General features: G+C 46.1%; 2 protein-coding genes across 3 annotated transcripts in view; one reads left to right on the top strand and one right to left on the bottom strand.

Annotated features, from left to right (window-relative positions):
* The window catches only part of RABEP1 (rabaptin, RAB GTPase binding effector protein 1), a 43,273-nt gene extending 39,997 nt beyond the window's left edge, over window positions 1-3,276 (top strand). For both annotated transcript variants that reach the window (XM_071765449.1, XM_071765448.1), the window contains exons 17-18: window positions 787-903; window positions 2,636-3,276. In XM_071765449.1, coding sequence (XP_071621550.1) covers window positions 787-903; window positions 2,636-2,737 — 219 coding nt within the window. In that variant the 3' untranslated portion in view covers window positions 2,738-3,276. The remainder of the gene's footprint in view (window positions 1-786; window positions 904-2,635) is intronic.
* A 3,695-nt stretch (window positions 3,277-6,971) lies between these two features.
* NUP88 (nucleoporin 88) lies at window positions 6,972-18,102 on the bottom strand. Its single transcript, XM_071765450.1, has 17 exons — window positions 17,805-18,102; window positions 17,140-17,309; window positions 16,591-16,716; window positions 16,317-16,403; window positions 15,510-15,686; window positions 14,415-14,598; window positions 13,852-14,002; window positions 13,127-13,225; window positions 12,914-13,004; window positions 12,107-12,208; window positions 9,912-10,070; window positions 9,383-9,508; window positions 8,786-8,851; window positions 8,475-8,555; window positions 8,030-8,156; window positions 7,564-7,682; window positions 6,972-7,194 (listed from the first exon to the last, which is right to left on the bottom strand). Exons 1-17 carry the CDS (start codon window positions 18,060-18,062, stop codon window positions 7,131-7,133), a joined length of 2,187 nt encoding a protein of 728 aa, XP_071621551.1. The 5' UTR covers window positions 18,063-18,102; the 3' UTR covers window positions 6,972-7,130.
* Window positions 18,103-18,194: the final 92 nt, after the last annotated feature.

Here is an 18,194-nt window from a genome sequence, read left to right as displayed (position 1 = left end):
TGTGGAGTACATGTACATCTCTTATCATGATCAAACTGTGGTCAGAGGATGTACCACTACATAGGAGTGGAAAAGGGAGCCTTTGAATGTTGGCAGTGAAATAGTGTCCACAGGATGTGGTTTAAATCCTCATCCCTTTGCTCTTGGATCTGTGAAGCAATGAATCTGAAATGCTGCTAACTTGAGTATCTCTGATTTCTTCCAGTGTTAGCCTTCAATAACATTTCTGCATTTAGAAAGCTTCCTGACTTAACCAAGCCCTGATTTGAATGCTCTGATGCTTTTGAATAAATGTCATTTTGTTGTTGCTGTAGGACAGTCCTACTTCAGCAGTTGGGTGAATTAATTGTGATCTGCTTTCTCTCCCTCTTGTGCTTGGTTTTGTTTTTTTCTTTCTGCCCCTCTTGCACTTTTTTGACTAATACCCAAGACAGCAAGATACTTAGATTTTCACCAGCAAACTACTGCCCTTCATCTATGGTCATGTTTCATTAAAACTCAGAAATGAGCTTTTTTTTTTACTTATTTTGAGGTCTGTGGACACAGTGCTCTTAAGAGACACGGGGCTTTTTCATGAATTAACCAAACTCTTTGTCTGATGGGTATTGGCCCCTGATTTTGCAGTTAGGAAAACAGATATGCAAGCAGTGATTGGCTTCATTTCTTGCCAGGACTCTTAAGAACAACCATGCTTCTTTGCTCTAGCATCATACTTCAGTCAGTTCATACGAGCTTCTCCTTTTTTATTCAGCTTAAGCCTAGCATAAAGAATCTCTCTCTCTTCAGGCAAACCTTGAGCAGCTGGTGTTTGAAGAGAAGAATAAAGCTCAGCGGTTGCAGACTGAATTAGATGTCAGTGAGCAAGTGCAGAGAGATTTTGTAAAGCTTTCTCAGACACTTCAGGTAAGGGAAGTGCATTCAGTTGGTAAGGTGTTCCTTTTGTTCCTTTACTTCTCTAAAGCTGTTTAAATTAAGAAGGAGCAGTTGTAAATTTCATTGTGTTGGTATCTATGAGCTACTAAAGAAGTTATTAGTATAATAAAGTGATTGGGTATTCCTAGCCTAATATTAAAGCCTACTGGAGGTTTTATTCTGGTTACTTGATCCCAACCAATTCACAGCAGCAAAGCTACACAATTGTACTATCTAAAAGACTTATCCTTGTTATTGTCACTGTTGCTGTCCTTGTATTTCCTCCAAAAAGTGGAACCTGTGGTAGGCACTGATATACTGAGAGGAGGCTGGAGGAAGGAGTTCTGGCAGGGGTGTTCATCAAGGATCATTCCAATTTGTCAGGCTGGGTTCTTTTTCTGTTAACTGCAGAGAGCACAAAGGGTTCTGTAATGATGTGTTTGCAGGGTGATTGTCTCCTCAGGCAGCCAGGCTACACTGATCTCACCTTCAGTGTTGGTTTTTAGAATTGGCACCCCCCTCACATTCCAGTTCACCAGAAATCTTTCTCACAAAGGAGTTAATGAATGTCAGCACTGTCTTCTTTGAGTTCTTGGCCAGCCTGCTCAGTGACATTCAGCAGAACTAAAAATATTCATTATTTGGGTCAAGTGCTCATCTTTATTTGGAAAACTAAAACAGGAATATGGGAGATTGTTTACTAGACAGTTTAGCTGGATGGACAATAGGAAACTGTACTCTTTTGTTCTGGCTGTTTCTGGTGTAGGTAGGACAAAGGAGACTATTGAACTGTCCTGGCTGGTGCAATTGCTTCTTGCTTGTCATCATGCTCTAAATACTACATGCACTGGTTAATTCAGTTCTTAGAACAAAAACATATGCACCACTTTGAAGATGTGCCACACACTTTTTCAAAACTTACAGGTATTTTAGCAGGCCTTCAGAACTGAACTCAGTAAGAGTGTTGTAGCTCTGTATTTTGTGTTTTCTTTCTGCCCCCAAGCACTTACTACACTGTAGTTTCTCAACAGTTGGTGCTTTCAGTTTAAACAGTGGTCTGTAGCATCTCCACTGTGTGTGGCACAAGATCTGCTCTGTGACAGGAGAGGTCACCATCAGATGAGGATTTTTCTTGATACAGGGTTATTTCTTTCCCTGACCTTGTTAGTGGAGAGCCTGGGTGAGTATGGCTTGTGTGAGGTGCCCAGTGGCCAAATCAGGACAGGAAGGACCAAAATTCAATTAACAACTAGTTGGGAATTTACAACTGTAAGTCCAGGGACAGAACACAAACTATGTGGAAGTTTGAATTTAATTTTGACCTTGAAAGCCTTGTTGGGCAGGTCTGTACTGCTGGGTTCTTTTTGTGAAAGTTTACGTTGCTTTGCACATCATCTCCAGTGTGTTTGGCCAGTGTGGTGTCAGTGACAGGTTATTAGGCAAAATAACCAGTAGAGTGCTGATGAAGTCTTGCTTGAGCCTCCAGAGAGGGGCTTTTTATTGTAAAAACACAACTGCTTTATGTCTTCCTTTCCCTCCATTCTTGGTTCTCCACCAAGCCCGTGCTCCTTCAGCCCTCGCACTTCCCAGCTGCTATTTCAGTCTCTCTCCTGCTTGCACAGCTACTGGGGGGTTGCTCAGGTTGCCTGTTGGCCCAGTTCTGGTTCTGTGGTCTGGCCCTGGCACATTCCCCCAGCTCATTGCATCCCTTGGTTTCCTGCAGGTGCAGCTGGAACGGATCCGGCAGGCAGATTCCCTGGAGAGAATCCGTGCAATCCTGAACGACACAAAACTGACGGACATTAATCAGCTTCCTGAAACATGACCCCTGATGGGCAGGCTCCAAGGCTGTGTTTGGGGTTTTTAACTCATCTTTATAGCAACATTAATTATTATTTAACTCTAACCGAAAGAGCAGAAGACAACAGAGGGGAGCAGTGACTTAAGTTTTGTTTCTAGAGGGGGAAAAAGGTTTCGTACTGGGCAGGAAGAGAGCACAAGGGTGACTTGCAGTGTAGGAAGGAGAACTTTCTAATGGAAACACTAATGAGTGCAGTGTTTCGTGTTCCACTGAGTGGGATCAGTCCTTACTTTCTGAAAAACTTCCCCTCTTTCAGCCGACTTCGTAACCTAATATAGAGTTTTGGAACATTTACCCCCTGTCTTTCCCTCTTTCCTTTCCCTCCACTACTGCGATCAAAATAGCTGCTGGAACCCATATTGTCCCTCCAGAACATTGAAGAGCAAAGTGGTTGAAGTTTTTCTGTTTGATTAGTCAGTAACAGTATTCAGCTAGCAGAGAGAATGAGGTGTAGAGTATGCTGTATGAATATTTTATATTAAAATATGACTTTATTAGCAGGACACTGGATATTGATCTTATTTCATAACTCAGTACTTTTTTTTTTCTTTTTTTCTTTCTTTTTTTTTTTTTTTTTTTTTTACCATTTTGTGGTAACCACTTTGTGCTGAGGAATCTGAATGCTGCTGAAATGTGGTGGACATGAGTGAGCTGTGTGTCTCCTGAACAGACAAATACTGATCAAAAAAAGAAAAAAAAAGAAAAATGTACTGAGAATTTAGCTCCTTGAATTTTTTTCTGTTGAATTCTGCTAGTTAATGAAAAGCACAAGAAATGCACTGTTTTGTAATCTCTTTTTGAAACTTCAGAATATGGAACTGCAGCTGGCTCGTTCTCATCTCTAAAGCTGAGCAGCACCTGTAATCCCTCCTGTGTTGCAAAAAAACCCAAACCAGAGGCTAGTGAAAATCCTGAGTGTTGTCTGAGCAGTGGCACAGGATTTGTGCAGGTCTGCTTTGCTCCAGTGGATGGCACCAGCTGTAAAAGTTGTGACCTTTCTTTCCCTGGGAAGTGTCACAGGAAGGTGCTGAATGAAGCAGTCAGCTTGACCCATCCCTGCTGGGTGGGGGTGCTGGTCTGCAAAGCAGAAATTGCACTCAGTCACAGAGCACAAAGGGGCTGGAGCTGCATTATTCCTCTGGTTCACCTTTGGAAGGTACAGTGCATCTCTTATTCAAAGTACAGTCTCATGCTGTTGCTAAGAGGTGACTCCTCCCATGTTTCTGTAGCTGTAGCTATGTAACAGGACAGCAGATGTGAGGAATTCTGGTGACCAGTCAGGTGCTAGGTTTGGGTTTCATGTTCTGTAAATGTATGGCAGTAACATTGACCATTCTTCCTCCTTTTCCTCCCTTTATTGGAGTTTACACACACAGTTGGACAGTGATGGTTTCAGGTATGGTTGGAGGTGTTGATGAGAGTGCTGGTGCAAACTGAGTTCTTGAACTGGCCCCTCCTTACAGCTTAGCTAAAAGAAAGAAGGCTGAAGGAGCACATTATTACTCTTCAAGATTTGGGATTTAGGTTTTCCTCCACTGCACGTGGTTTTGTCTTGACCTGGCCATAGGTCTGAAGGTGATGAAGAAAAACAGAAGTGAGAGAAAATGCTCCAAACTGTAAAGCACGTGACTAAATTCCCATTTTTAGCAATGTCTATCCTGCTACTAACATAGAGTTAGAACCAGTGATTTTGAAGAAAAATGCCTTAAAAAGAGCCAAAAAGAAGCATACCAGCTCAGTTCCTTGTCACTCATGGCAAGAATTAAAGCATTTTGTTCACCCTAAGCAATTAATTCCTTTCTTAATCCTGATACCCAAGAGCCATTTTTCCTACCTTTGTAATGACTGGGCTAACAGATGGCAGAACTGTCATCTTCTTAAGATGACACTTAATTTCACTTCAAGGTGAAATTGAAGTGTGGCTTAGGTTCTTTATGTATTGGCTGTTACCAGTGATGTGGGGTTTTTAACCTCTCTCACTCTTTACTGAACTGTGAGGTGACAGTAAGCTGCCTCCTGCTGCAGAAATCCAATCCTAGATGTTTTGCATTTGGTTTTCTGGTGGTTGGAGTCTTAGTCTGATGAATAAGCTTGGGAGAAGAAATGTAAAAAACAGGCTTTATTAGGAACCACAGAATGAAAAGCTTTTTCCTCTTTTTTCCTTCCCAAAACCACTCTCTTAACTGGTTACTGCTACTGCCTGTGCAGCAGTGTTTGAAGGCAGCCTGTTGACTACACCTCCCATACATCTCTTTAGCAAGCTGAACACTTGAGGAGCTGCACCTGAAAACTTGGGCAGAAAAATTATTTTTGGTTGAGTTTCTTGACTGTCCTTGTGCAAGAGAGCAAGGGAAGGGGCTGTCCATGCCCTGTCAGCATCCCTTCTGCTCCACATCTCAGTATTTCCAGCCTTCCTCTCTGCTCTGAACACCCCATAGCTGCCCCTTGGAGATGGTTTCAAATTGTGCAGGGCTGGTGGGGCTGTTCCTCTGTGCCTGTTTCAGACTGTTGCCAGGGTTTGCTTTAGGTGTTGTGGTGTCAGTGGGGCCTTTCTGCAGTGCCTGGGGACAGGCAGGGGGTGGGCTGGGTGTGTGTGATGTTCATGGACACAGTGACAAACACAAGAGCTGTGGAAGGGAGCTGTGCAGGTGTCTGGGTGCTCCCTGGGTGGTGTTCTCAGCAGGGCTGGGGTAGAGGAGGCTGGGGGCAGAGAGATGAGACTGACCTGGAGGGGTTGGTGCTGCTGGTGGTTTCTTTGCTTTTAAACCAAGCAGCAAGTGGAGGAATTACCTTTTGGGCTGGAGAGGACTGCCAGGTTGTTTTTTTCCTTTTACCACTTTACCCCATCACACACCTGCACACCTTTACTCCTGGTTGGAACACGAGAGACCTCTTCCTCCAACTGATGCACCTTAAGATTATACTTTTTTTTTTTTTTAATGGTTTTTTAGTTTTAAATTGGGAGCCTGTGACTGTTCACAGAAGTGGTGGGGGATGTGCTGGCTCCCAACAGCTGTCCTGCTAACCCAAGAGGGGCTGAAGGAAAGCACAGCTTCAGAAGCAGTAATTCAAGCTTCTGCTGAACTTAAGAAACTTACAGGGGCCTTTAAAACCAAAATGGTGTGTGCCAAATCTGCAGTTAGGACTATAAATGAAGTGTAGCAAAAGCTCTGGGTGTAGATATGCACTGGATGGGTTATGGGGTTATTGCTCACAAAAATACAGAAAACAAATGCTCCTCCCTCCAGTTCTCAGTGGTTTGGAGCTTGATTTAAGTTGGGTGGGAGGTTCTCCTTGCTTACTAAGAGATTAACAGGCACAACTTCTAACCCAGGAGGTCAGCTATGAAACACAGGGTGAGTGGATTAGAAAATGGGATTCTGTTCATGCAGAGTGTAAGAGGGATGAGATCAAATTTTGTATGCATTCCTATACCTGTATAGTCTTAATCTGAAAAAAAAAAAAAAAAAAAAAAAAAAAAAAGTGTTCTTGCAGCATGTCTGGTAACCTCATTACCTACCAGGTACTAACAGCTCCTTCCATACAGCTTTACTTTGGCACCTCTGACCTTGCCACTTTTGTAGCAGTGCAGTACTTTTCAAACCTGAGCTTGGCCATGTCACCTTTTCTAAGGGGTGTGTGGGGGGGAACAATTATTTATTGTCCACTTTAGGTTTGTCTACAGCAGATAAATAATTGGCCTTTTATTGTCAAGACAGACTCTGGAGCCATCTTTTGATAAAGGCAAACTGAGTGTTGGGAAGTTAATACTGCATTCCAGTGAACCAAGCCATTGGTGTCCTGTGCAATTGTGGGTGTAGAATTCTGCTGTCTCCAGGATTCAAGTGTAACCATTTGTTAACTGTATTGAAGGTGTGTCCTTTATGAAGAAAGTGTTCCAAATTAAAAAAAAAAAAAAAAAAAAAAAAAACCAACAAAAAAAAAAAAACACAAATAGAAAAAAACCAAAGCTGCTGAAGTGTGTGTGCTTCTCTGGTCTTTCTGCTCTGCCTTCTGCCACAGGCCTCCCCCACAGCCACTGGGCCATGGACCAGGGGTAGGAGAAGTCTCCCAAAGTAACCCCAGGAAGGAGTAAAAACCTTCCCTGACTCCTGAGCTAGCTGTAAGTATTACCCTGTCACACCCTCCAGGTTTAAAATACCTTTCCCCAGAAGAAAAGCAGGAAAAATGCCGTGTGTAAGGAATCTTACCAAAAGTATTTTATTTCATTGTCCAACTGTACAAAACAGTAAGAGGTACATGGTTCAACATACAAATGTTAAATGTACAATAGGAAATAACAGGGAAAATTAAAGCTTGTCCAGCCTTTTGGTGTAGGTTCCTCACCTTGGACATGTCAGAAGTTCACATGGCTTCTGATGTCATTGATTTGTTTCACCATTTCTCTGATGCGTTCTCCCCTTCAAGAAAAATAAATCCAAGTCAAAAAGCTGCAGGGCATTTCTGCTCAAAACCAATCAGGAAGGGAAGTATTTCATATCACAGGAGAGAATGGGATCACTGTTGCAAATCCTTTTGTTAATTACAGACTGGATACAAAACTGCCAAAATATCCTTGGGCAAAAAAGGAGACAAACTAAATCTGCTTTAAATAAAGTGGCTCCTGCCAGGGGTTAGGACATATTATGCATCAAACCATCTCAACAAGCTCCAGCTAGTGAAGGAATCAGCCCCTCCTGCAGCACAGAGGTTGAATTATACCCTGGAAACTCAACTAGAATTGATAACCAGGGCTTGGATTCCACAGGAGGATCCAAGCTTTAACTTACTCCTCTTTCAGGACGGTTTGGATGCACTTCCTCTGGTAGGCACTGAGGCTGATGCTGGGCTGTCGAGGGCCAGTGCCCTTCTCCATCATCTTCTGCTGGTATTGCATTTTCATTTTAACCTGGCAGATGTGCACAAAAAGCCCTCAGTCAGTGTGGGTACTGCCTGCCAGGCAGCCTGGTGTGTCACACCATGATGAACACGTGCTCTTTGGGTTAGAATCTGCTTGCTTTTGCACACTTCCTCCCCCAGAGAGAAAAGAACATTAGTGCCAGGCCTGAGGAAGGGGCACAGACTTTGTGAGGGTGTGCAGGGAGCAGTGTGCAGGGAGCAGTTCTCTCTATTGCTCACAAGGATCAGAAGCTATTGTAGTGTGGTGTTGCTTGTACAGAGTACAAGCTCAGCACTACCATTAGGTGGGCCTGAGGGGTTGTGAGTATCCTACCAGCCAGATACTTGGTGTCTCACCTGTCTGAGGGCATTGCTCAGGTGCTGCAGCTGGTCATGCACTGTCTGCAGCTCTTTCCTCATATCTTTCTCACTGTCTGATAGAACAGGAAGCTGAGAGTGGAAACTCCGAAGTACTTTCTTCATCCTTCAAAGCAAGAAAAGGTGCTTAATTAACTTCCCTGTTAGAGCACTTGCACTGAGCCACAGGCAGCCTCACACTTCTGCCTCTCCTCCTGAGCTTTAGGGGTTTAGGACTCAGCTTTTCTCTTTCCACCAGTCTCACATGGTAGTTCTGAACAGCAAATTGACTCAGTCTGAAAAATCACCACTGAGCCCCAACAGAGCACGCAGAATCCCAGCTGTCTGACAACCAGGGTGACACTTCCTGCTGTTCTACCACACTTGCAAACTTCCATACAACAGCAAGTGATCTGTGATGGAACAGAGTGTAGTTGGCACTCACCTGTTCATGATATCTTCTTGCTTCTCTTTGGCTTCCTCATATTTGTCAGCCAAGCGCTCAGCCATTTCCCGCAGACTTTTCCTTTATGGAAGTGAGAAATTTTAGTGAGTATTTACTGACTTCAGACTTACAGGCAAGGCAGCCTGGATGTGGAACCAGCCCAGGAGCAGGGAGGGAACCCCCCATGCTTAACTACATGCTGGGAATGCATCTGCTTCTCCCTGGTTTCCCACAGGGAACACCCTGCATAAAGTACAAGGGTGTAACACTCCTGATGCCTGACTTGACAAAAGCAGGCAGATGATACTCACTTTTCCTCTCGAAGGTAAGTAAGATCTTCAAGTTGTTTTTTTTTCTGTCTCCACAGCAGCTTCACTCTTAAAATAAATACATATGGAAAATCAAACCACCCACAACAGCAATCCAGTTGTATTGGGGTTTAGGTCACACAGAAAATATGACAGAAGTGATTAATACTCCAAGGAGAACAAAGAGCTGGAGATACTGAAAAATGGGCAGTGGTGAGAATAAACTCTTCCATCTTAACTTTATAATATAAATAAATATCTATAATATGAAGAAGCAGAGACTTAATGAAATTTTCCTGTCAGGCTTATTGCTAGGGACAAAGAATTTCCTGCCACCCACTGGCACAGGCAGACTGACAGCAGCAAGCAAGGAATATTTTAAGTGTGTGTTGACTTTCTTTCTTCCCCTTCCCCCTGTGAACCACTCTAGAGATAATTACACTCACCCCTGCTTTCCCTGGAAACTCAATTTTCAGTTCTGGTCTTCCATGAATTAGTTCACTTGTCTCATTTACAGAGACCAGCAGAGAAGTACTGGGTACTTCGTGCTGCTGTTTCACACAGACATTGTGCAGCAGTTATTTGGGGGGTATGCATTACCTTTGCTGAATTTCCTCTCTTGCCAGATCCTGTTTCAGTATATATTCCTCTCTGAACACTTGTGTGGCTCTGCTGAGCAGCTGAAGGCATTCTTCAGGGGGAGGAGCAGTATCTTTATCAGCAGACCTTAAGAATATGGGAGACAGGTTCTTGCATTCCTCCTCTAACATCCTCCTTGGAAAGGCTAAAGCCCTCAGTACTGAAGGTAAGGGCCCTGGGGGCTCAGTTGTGGAAGTGAGGGGCTGGAATTAAATCCCTTTCCTAGAAATTATTCTCCTTAGATGAGGAGATCCCAAACACAATGGGACAAGTGATGAGAACCTCATCAGCTGAGGTCAGCCCTGCTTTGAGCAGCAGCCAGGACCAAGACGATCTCCCTCCCATCCTACACGGTTGTTTTAGTGCTGTCCATACAGACAGGAGCAGTGCCCCATTTATTGCTGTAGGGCTGTTCAGTCAGGAGGTGATGAACACACAGGATTTCTGGGTCTCCCCTCTTCAGGTTACTGTGGAAAAGACATTTACTTACTTCAGAAACAAGGGATTGGCAGAGCTGCGCTGCAGGATGCCCCGGATGTGCTTCTCAAATGAATGCTGTGACTTGGCCAGGATCCGGAGTGGGGAAACAGCAACATCTTCATCTTCTCTGGTGCAGAGCAGGGGAGGGGATGCAGGGTGAACTGTACTTCTACCAGGCAATGGCAAAGCAGAGAACACAGTTTGAGACAGAGAAGTTAAAACTATGTCAGCATTTCAATAGTGAAGGTGAGGAACCCATTGCTGTGGAGCTCCCGTGTTACAGCAGTTCATAGAATGATAGAATCATAGAATCCTAGGGGTTGGAAGGGACCTCGAAAGATCATCTAGTCCAACCCCCCCTGCCAGAGCAGGGCCCCCTAGAGTACATCCCCTAGGAACGTGTCCAGGTGGGTTTTGAATGTCTCCAGTGAAGGAGACTCCACAACCCCCCTGGGCAGCCTGTTCCAGGGCTCCGTCACCCTTACAGTAAAAAAATTTTTTCTGATATTCAACTTGAACCTCCTATGCTCCAATTTACACCCATTACCCCTTGTCCTATCACTGGTCACCACTGAGAAAAGCCTAACTCCATCTCCCTGACACTCACCCCTTACATATTTGAAAACATTGATGAGGTCACCCCTCAGTCTCCTTTTCTCCAAACTAAAGAGACCCAGCTCCCTCAGCCTTTCCTCATAAGGGAGATGTTCCACTCCCTTAATCATCTCAGTAGCTCTGCGCTGGACTCTTTCAAGCACTTCCCTGTCCTTCTTGAACTGAGGGGCCCAGAACTGGACACAATACTCCAGGTGTGGCCTCACCAATGCAGAATAGAGGGGGAGGAGAACCTCTCTTGACCTACTAACCACACCCTTTCTAATGCACCCCAGGATGCCATTGGCCTTCTTGGCCACAAGGGCACATTGCTGGCTCATGGGCATCTTCTTGTCTACCAGGACCCCCAGGTCTCTTTCACCTACACTGCTCTCCAGCAGCTCAGCCCCCAACCTATACTGGGACATCGTGTTGTTCTTCCCCAAATGCAAAACTCTACACTTCCCCTTGTTGAATTTCATCATGTTTCTCCCTGCCCAACTCTCCAGCCTGTCTAAGTCTCTCTGAATGGCAGCACAGCCTTCTGGTGTGTCAGCCACTCCTCCCAGCTTAGTGTCATCAGCAAACTTGCTGAGGGTACATTCTATACCCTCATCCAAGTCGTTGATGAAGAAGTGATCCAAGAAAAAAAACACTGCACTTGTGTGGTAAATCCAGCTTGGGACAAGGCTGGTGGAGCTCCTCTCCACCACAGCTTTCTGTTTGGCCACAGCTGAAACTAGCAAGAATCATAAAGAGCATTTCACTATAGGAGCAGAAGGTTCCCTAACAAGGCAAGAGCTTGACCAGTCCAGAGCAGCTCAGTCACTGTGCCCATCTGTGTCACTTCAGATAATGGAAGAAAACCCTACTTAGGAACACCAAAGAAATAAAAATAAATAAAAGGTCTGTAGGAGAACCTGATATAAATAAAATATTTATATTTTATATATAATATAAAATATATATTTTATATATATATATATAAAGGTACCTTTATATATATATAAAGGTACCTGTCACACATTAAACTGAGTTCTCAGCAATAAATTAAGTTCAAATAGTGCCCTCCCCTTCACACTTAATTGTGTGAATGCAAATCTACAAAACCAGTCTATATCCTCCTCACTGCCCCAAACAAAACTGCTTAAAAATGCATCCTAATCTCCCAGCACTTTAAAGCATTTAAGAACCCTTTTTTCTTCATACAAATACAACTTTGGTGCCCGTCACGACTCTTTATCCCACTGTCTCTAAATGAATTTCTGGTAATAAGATTCCTCACTGTAAAATGACCTCAAAAAACTCCCATCAATAATGTCACAAAGCTTTTGATACAGCTGTTGCCCTGATGTTGCCTCATTAGAAGTGATATTAATTAATTATATCCCTTACAAACACCTTGTCAGTAGTACTGATAAGGAGTACTAAAATAATGCTCCATTGCTCAATCAGAAGGGAAAATTTCACAGTGTGATGTCCTAAGACAGGGCACCCAGACTCCTGGAGGAGTCTAGAGTGAAAGGATCAAAAGCATAAGAATTAAACATAACATCCAAAGGTCCTTTTCCTGCAGCAGTGGGGATTCCAAACCAGTCCAGAGCTACGCACAAGAGAGGCCTCGTGATGCACTCGTAGGTGTTTGTGATGCAGATCATGGTGGGCCCCAGGATGTCAGAAACAATCCAAAATCCTCTAATTGGAGCAGGTTGCCTGAAGGGAAGAAAACACAATTAGCCAGTCAAAAAAAAAAAATGTTCAGAAGTCTGCTGTGCCCCAGGAAATGTTACCTACTGGCAGTGTGAGGCACAGGAGAGAACATGAGTGCTCTGTGTACCCCTTTTTGTCCAACTGCCCTCTCCCTGCCTAACTACCAACCCCCCCTGGAGTCCCCATCCCTGCTGCCTCAGATGACTGACACCTATTAATGCACTTTTAAAGCACTTTTTGAATGTTATTGTCTATAGAAATTATTAGACCCTATAGAAGCATGAAAATAAACCAGACAAATATTATATAGCCCAGCAAATGATGCCTCTTAAGCCTGACCAGGGTACCTCAGGAGCCCCCCAAAAATCAGCTCTTCTTTGAATGCATTGTTTGATCCTTCAGAAGGGGATGAAAGGGACACATCAGCATTCCAGACTCTTGGCCAAACTGAGCCTCAGAGTTGTCTGGGGCCACATAAATAGAACTTAAAGCTTCTGCTGGTTTGATAGGTGATTTTCAGGCAGTAACACAGAAATTTAGCTAATTGTGCATTAAGAATCCTGATGCACAAATACATTGCTTATTTGTATTACCTGAATTCTATTAAGCTGACACCATTATCTTTAATGGTGTGAATGCAGCTGAAGAGAGTGAATCACAAATACTTTCCATAGCAACTGGAAACAATAGGAAGGGTTTGGCTTTTACCTGCATGGCAATGGCTTTGTACAAAGAATATGTTCAACAAAGCACTTCTGGTCTGCTCCCAGCTCTTGTAAACTGTCTTTGTCCTCTTCATCTACAAAGAGATTTGTCCCAGTGCATCAGACCCACGTTGCAGGGTGAGGGGATCCTTGGTCCTACCTGCAGCCACCACGTGGTTACAGGTGATCTCTTCCCTCTCTGTGTCTCAGACCTCACCTGAACGAAGGAATTTGTGGAGTTTGTTGATCCATGTCAAGCCCACACTGTGGACACCAGCCTCGTGTGTGCAGTGGTACCGGGAGGGGCATTTGGGATCTGAAATTCAAGCAGGGAATGTAGGAGAAGGCACTGAGACAAACTCACCCCTCAGACCTGCCCGGAGGAACACGTGCACCAAGCTGTTCTCCAGCTGGCATTATCATCTGGTACTGACCAGTTCCTACCCAAAACCTGAGCTGGGTTAGAGGTCTGTGATTAAATAAATGGCTCTTGAAATACCTGATCAGTTGTTGTCACCTGTTTCTCTCACACCACATCTCTCTCAACCCACTGGATTTTAAGGGGAAGAGCAGTTCACGTCAGCAGACCAGCTGCTTCCTCAGAAAGCCCCAAAATTTTGTCCCACCCAGCCTCCTGCCCCCCAATCTCCTGGGATGGTCTAACAAGCATCAGTTCTTCCTCTTCCTCACACACACAGCATCAGGGGTGCAACAACTTCACCTCAGAATCCACAGCTGAAAGGATTTGGCTTTACATGCCCAGGGGTGTCCTGCCCTGGAGTAAACACTGAGCCACCTCCCAGGCTTCCCCTTTCCATGGCTTTGGTGAGGACCATCAGGCAAATCTTTATTTTAATTCCTCCCTGACCCCAATGGGAATTTGTAAATGGCTCAATCCCAATTAATGAACTAAAGCAAGGAGAATCCTGAGCAGCACTCTACCTCTGTGCAGTTTGATTGGGCAAGAGAAATCAGAGTCCAGAGGCTCCTCTTCATCTCCCGATGGCAGTTTCAGTGCGAGTTCCAGCTCAACACATTCAAAGACATAGAGGGAGGGAATAAGATCAGCTCTGGGGTCCCACGACTTCTCTGACTGTAAAAGAGCATTGAATTCTTCTGTCAGACATAATTTAACTAGAAATGCCAACATAAACAATGTCAAGAGAGAATTACATAAGATAGGCAAGAGTATTAATTGTCAAGGAAAGAAGTTCAAGCCTCTTCATGGTTTGTTTTTTTTTTTTTACTTAATAAATTTATCTCAGAAGCAGGGTTTCTACTTAGAAGATCCTTTTTAAAATAGCTCCTAATAAGTTTGATCAAAATTTCATTTACATGATTTACAGAACTGACATCTAAAAACAAGATCACTGGAGAATCACAGGGACTGTGGGGAACAGGAGGAAGATTCACCCCCTGCCCTTTAGCAGCCAGGAACTTGGACTAGAGAAACCAAAATAGGTCCAGAAAATAAAAACAAGACAAAAAACCACAAGACAAGGTACCTGCTCATCATCTTCTTCTCCATCCAGGACCACACAGTGATAGAGCATTCCTGCCTCAGTGGCAATCACCAGGATGTTTGGCACACAGGGCAGGCACAGCACAGCACAGGCATCGTAGCCATAGTTGTCCTCTGCAGCAGGGTGCATGGGCAGGGGGCCCAGCAGCTTGCCAAGATTTCCAGTGCTGAAAGAAAGCAGATGATGTGTTCACAAGAAGGAAGGAGAGCTCCCCATGGCTGCCCGGAGCAGCTGGTTGGATAATAACTATAAAAAAACCCAAAAAAGGATGACTAAAATAAACCACCCAAATCCCAGTGGCTTGGAGTTCTGTTTGAGTGCCCTTAGAGAGCAGCAGCCCAGAGTTCTGCAGATTAATGAGAGTCTGCATCACACCTGCTTGGAGGAGATCTCAGAGGAGGCACTGAAGCTCAGCAATAACATTTTATGCTTTGAAAGCAACCAAGCCACATTTCAGAATGTGCAAGAGAAAGGATTTTCATACAAGAACACAACGTACACACAGAAAGCTCAAGTTAATTATATTTATCACTCGTTTGCTTGCTTAATAAAGCACTTTACAAGCAGCATTTTGTGGCCTGGCATTTCTCTAACTAGAACTATTTGAGGGACTGAGCCCATTTTGCTGCTCACAGACAGGAGCTGCTCAGTGCTGCATCATTCCCATGCTGAGGCAAACAGTGCTGCTGGGATCACAGCCTCATTCTGGTTGGAAAAGACCCCTAAGATCAAGTGCAAGCATTGACCCAACTCTACTGAATCCAGTGCTAAATATCCCCCAGCACTCCACCTTCCAAACCCCTTCAGGGATGGTGATTCAACCTCCTCCCTGGGCAGCCTGTGCCAGTGTTTAATTCCCCCTTCAGTGAAGAAGTTTCTTCTTGTATCCAACCTAAACCTCCCACAGGGCAACTCGAGACCATTTCCTCCTGTCCTGACACCCCTGTTCTTGGTTTTTAGCTTACACTGACACAAAGGGTTAAACCAGGCAGCACTACAAACCCAGCCCTGCCTCAGTGTCAGAGGGGGCCCTTCCACCCTCACCTCCCACAAACACCCAGGGTGCAGGGACCCTACCTCTGCAGCAGGCTGATGTAGGTGAGGAATGTCTCTCCATTTTCATACAAAATGTACAGTGGGTAGGCCAGCACCTCCTCACTCCCTCGTTGGTCCAGAACATTCCTGGGGACAGACACCAGGGGGCCAAAGTCGAAAGCCACAGCAGTCTCTCCCAGGGATGCTGTGTAGGCTCTCCTGGGGACAAGGAAAAAAACAGACCTGGAGTCAGCAACAACACCAGGGCCACCCAGGGGTGGTGACACCTCACTGCTGAGCACCTCTCCCTCAGGCCTGGGGCACAGGCTGTGTGTGTTCAGCAGCAAACACACACCAGTGACATCCTCCTCGTGGCTGCAGCAGAGCCAGCAGCTGCCCCGTGGCACAGGGAAAGAGAGGAGGGTGGAGTGGTGCTTCAAGCACGGGGGAAGTCTGTGACTTCACTAAGAGAGGCCCCTAGGTTTTCTTTTTTCCAACTTAAATTTCCCTCCTTTTCCTAAGAGGGAAAAAAAAAGATGATCTGTGTTTTGCATTCTGCACTCAAAAAGCCCTTTTGAGCCCCACTGCAAAGATAATTTGTGTTTTTCAATTTACTCCTCTGACACACACTTGACTATCACCTTCTAGAATCATGGGAAAAAAGAGGAAAAAAAAACCCAAAACAGCACAGTCACTGTGCCAGGAAGTAGTCCCAATACTGAAGAAGTCCATGAAAAAAAAAAAGCATTGGATTTTCAGGTAGGTGATGACTTATTCATTAAAAACACAACCAAGGAAGTAGAACTTGTCCTGTCAAAAGCATTTCAAAAGACAAGAGGCCACACAAACCCTTTATTGATGGTTAGAGTCTCCTCCTCTGTGTCTGACACAGCAATCACTTTGATGGGTGTCTGAGGCACCTTCAGGCTGTAAAACCTGGGGGAAAGACAGAGCAGCAGTGTTCATTCAGCTGGCAGAGTGGCACAAGGCCCTGCTGACCCTCAAATTACTCCCATGCTATTTTTTAATTGATAACCCAGGTCAGAGTGGCAAGACACAATCATCTAGTGAAAAAAAAAAGTATCATTTAGTTAGATAACCAACTACCACCTGTTTTTTTTACCTGACAGTGTTGTCTGAAGTCAAAAGCACAATGTGGGGCTCCAATGTCTCACAGGGGTACCAGGCAGCATGCTTCAGGGTCAGAGATGTTGAGCTTGTGAAAAACCTTTCAGCAATAGGAATAGTGCTGGAATGCAGAGGAGAAACAGTCACAAGAAACTCAACAGGGGCCATTCCTAAAGGGAAGGGAGGGGAGAGGAGCTAGAAACCCAAATTAAAGGTTTCAAAGCCATTAGCTGTATTCTTAACACTGGAGGGGCAGTTTTAGCTTGAAGTCTTTTGTAGTTCCCATCTGGAGGTGTGCTTTTAGCTACCTCAGCTAAAAGACCCCAGGAAGGGTACAGAATACCCCAGAGGAGCATCTCAGCTCCTCAGCATTTTCAACAAGTTTAGAAGGTCCTTTATTTGGGTCACTTGACAACCAGCAAGTCCCCGAGACAAAAAAGAACTTTAAGATTGTCCCTACACCCCCCCCCATACAGCCAGTGCCTTCCACCTCCATCTGGAGGGCAGGACAAGGATGGTGTCAAGCAGCTGAGGTGTCACCCACCTACAATTCACCGTGGATTTCCCACCTTCAAACTCAGAATTCTTCCCCCAGCGCTTGGGCAGCTCCAGCACCATGAGCCCCTTGGTCCCAATGAGTGCCACGTGGTGCTGCGTGGGGCTCAGCAGTGTCTGGTACACCTCAAAAAGGGGGGGGTTGATGCAGAGGAGGGTCTGAAAGCACAAAGATGACAGTCAGGCACAAGCCACCAGAACTGCTCCTAGGGGGGGTGGCACCTGGTTTGGCTTTAGATTGGCTGAGGGGGGATTTAGGTGGGACATTAGGGAGAAATTCTTCATTATGAGGGTGCTGAGCCCCTGGCACAGGTTGTCCAGGGAAGCTGTGGCTGCCCCATCCCTGGCAGTGTCTCAGGACAGGTTGGATGGGGCTTGGAGCACCCTGGGCTGTGGGAGGTGTCCCTGACCATGGCAGGGGGGGTGGCACTGGGTGAGCTTTAAGGTCCCTCCCAGCCCGATCCCCGGTTCATACAGCGCCTACAAACCGGGCCAAACCTCTCCCCCCGCACAGCCCAGCGCAACCCTTGAGGAAAAAGCCCGCAAGGGCGGGATGGAGGCTCAGCCCCCGCCCTTGGGGCCCTTCAGGGACCGCCCCCCCCCCCTCCCAACTCCCGCTCCCCTCAGAGGGAGCCCCGGAGGGCCGGGCCCCACCTGGGAGCGGCTGAGCGCGGCGGGGTCGTTTCCTCCGAGGCGGCGGAGGGCGATGGTGTGGAAGGCGCGGGCGTGGGGGTCCCAGAGGAGGAGATCTCCCCCCGCACCCACCAGAAGGTCTCGGATCAGGGGGGTGCGGGGCGGGTGCGGGGAAGGGCCGGGCGCGCGCTCGCGGAGGCGGCCGAGCACCGCGTGCTGCGGGAGGGCCGCGCGCCACTGCTCCGCCACCGCCTCCGCCGCCCCGCACTCCGCCGCCATCGCTCCTCCCGGCGGCGCGCGGGCCCCGCGTCACCCGCCCCGCCCCGCCCCGCCCCAAGCGCGTGACCCACGCCGCAACACCCGCCCCGCCCCGCCCCGCCCCTCCCGCACGCCCCACGGACTACATTTCCC

The sequence above is a fragment of the Heliangelus exortis genome, chromosome 21 (assembly GCF_036169615.1).
Source record: "Heliangelus exortis chromosome 21, bHelExo1.hap1, whole genome shotgun sequence".
Classification (NCBI taxonomy): domain Eukaryota; kingdom Metazoa; phylum Chordata; class Aves; order Apodiformes; family Trochilidae; genus Heliangelus; species Heliangelus exortis.
Note: the sequence above shows the minus strand (reverse complement) of the source record. Positions and strands in the feature narration are given on the sequence as shown.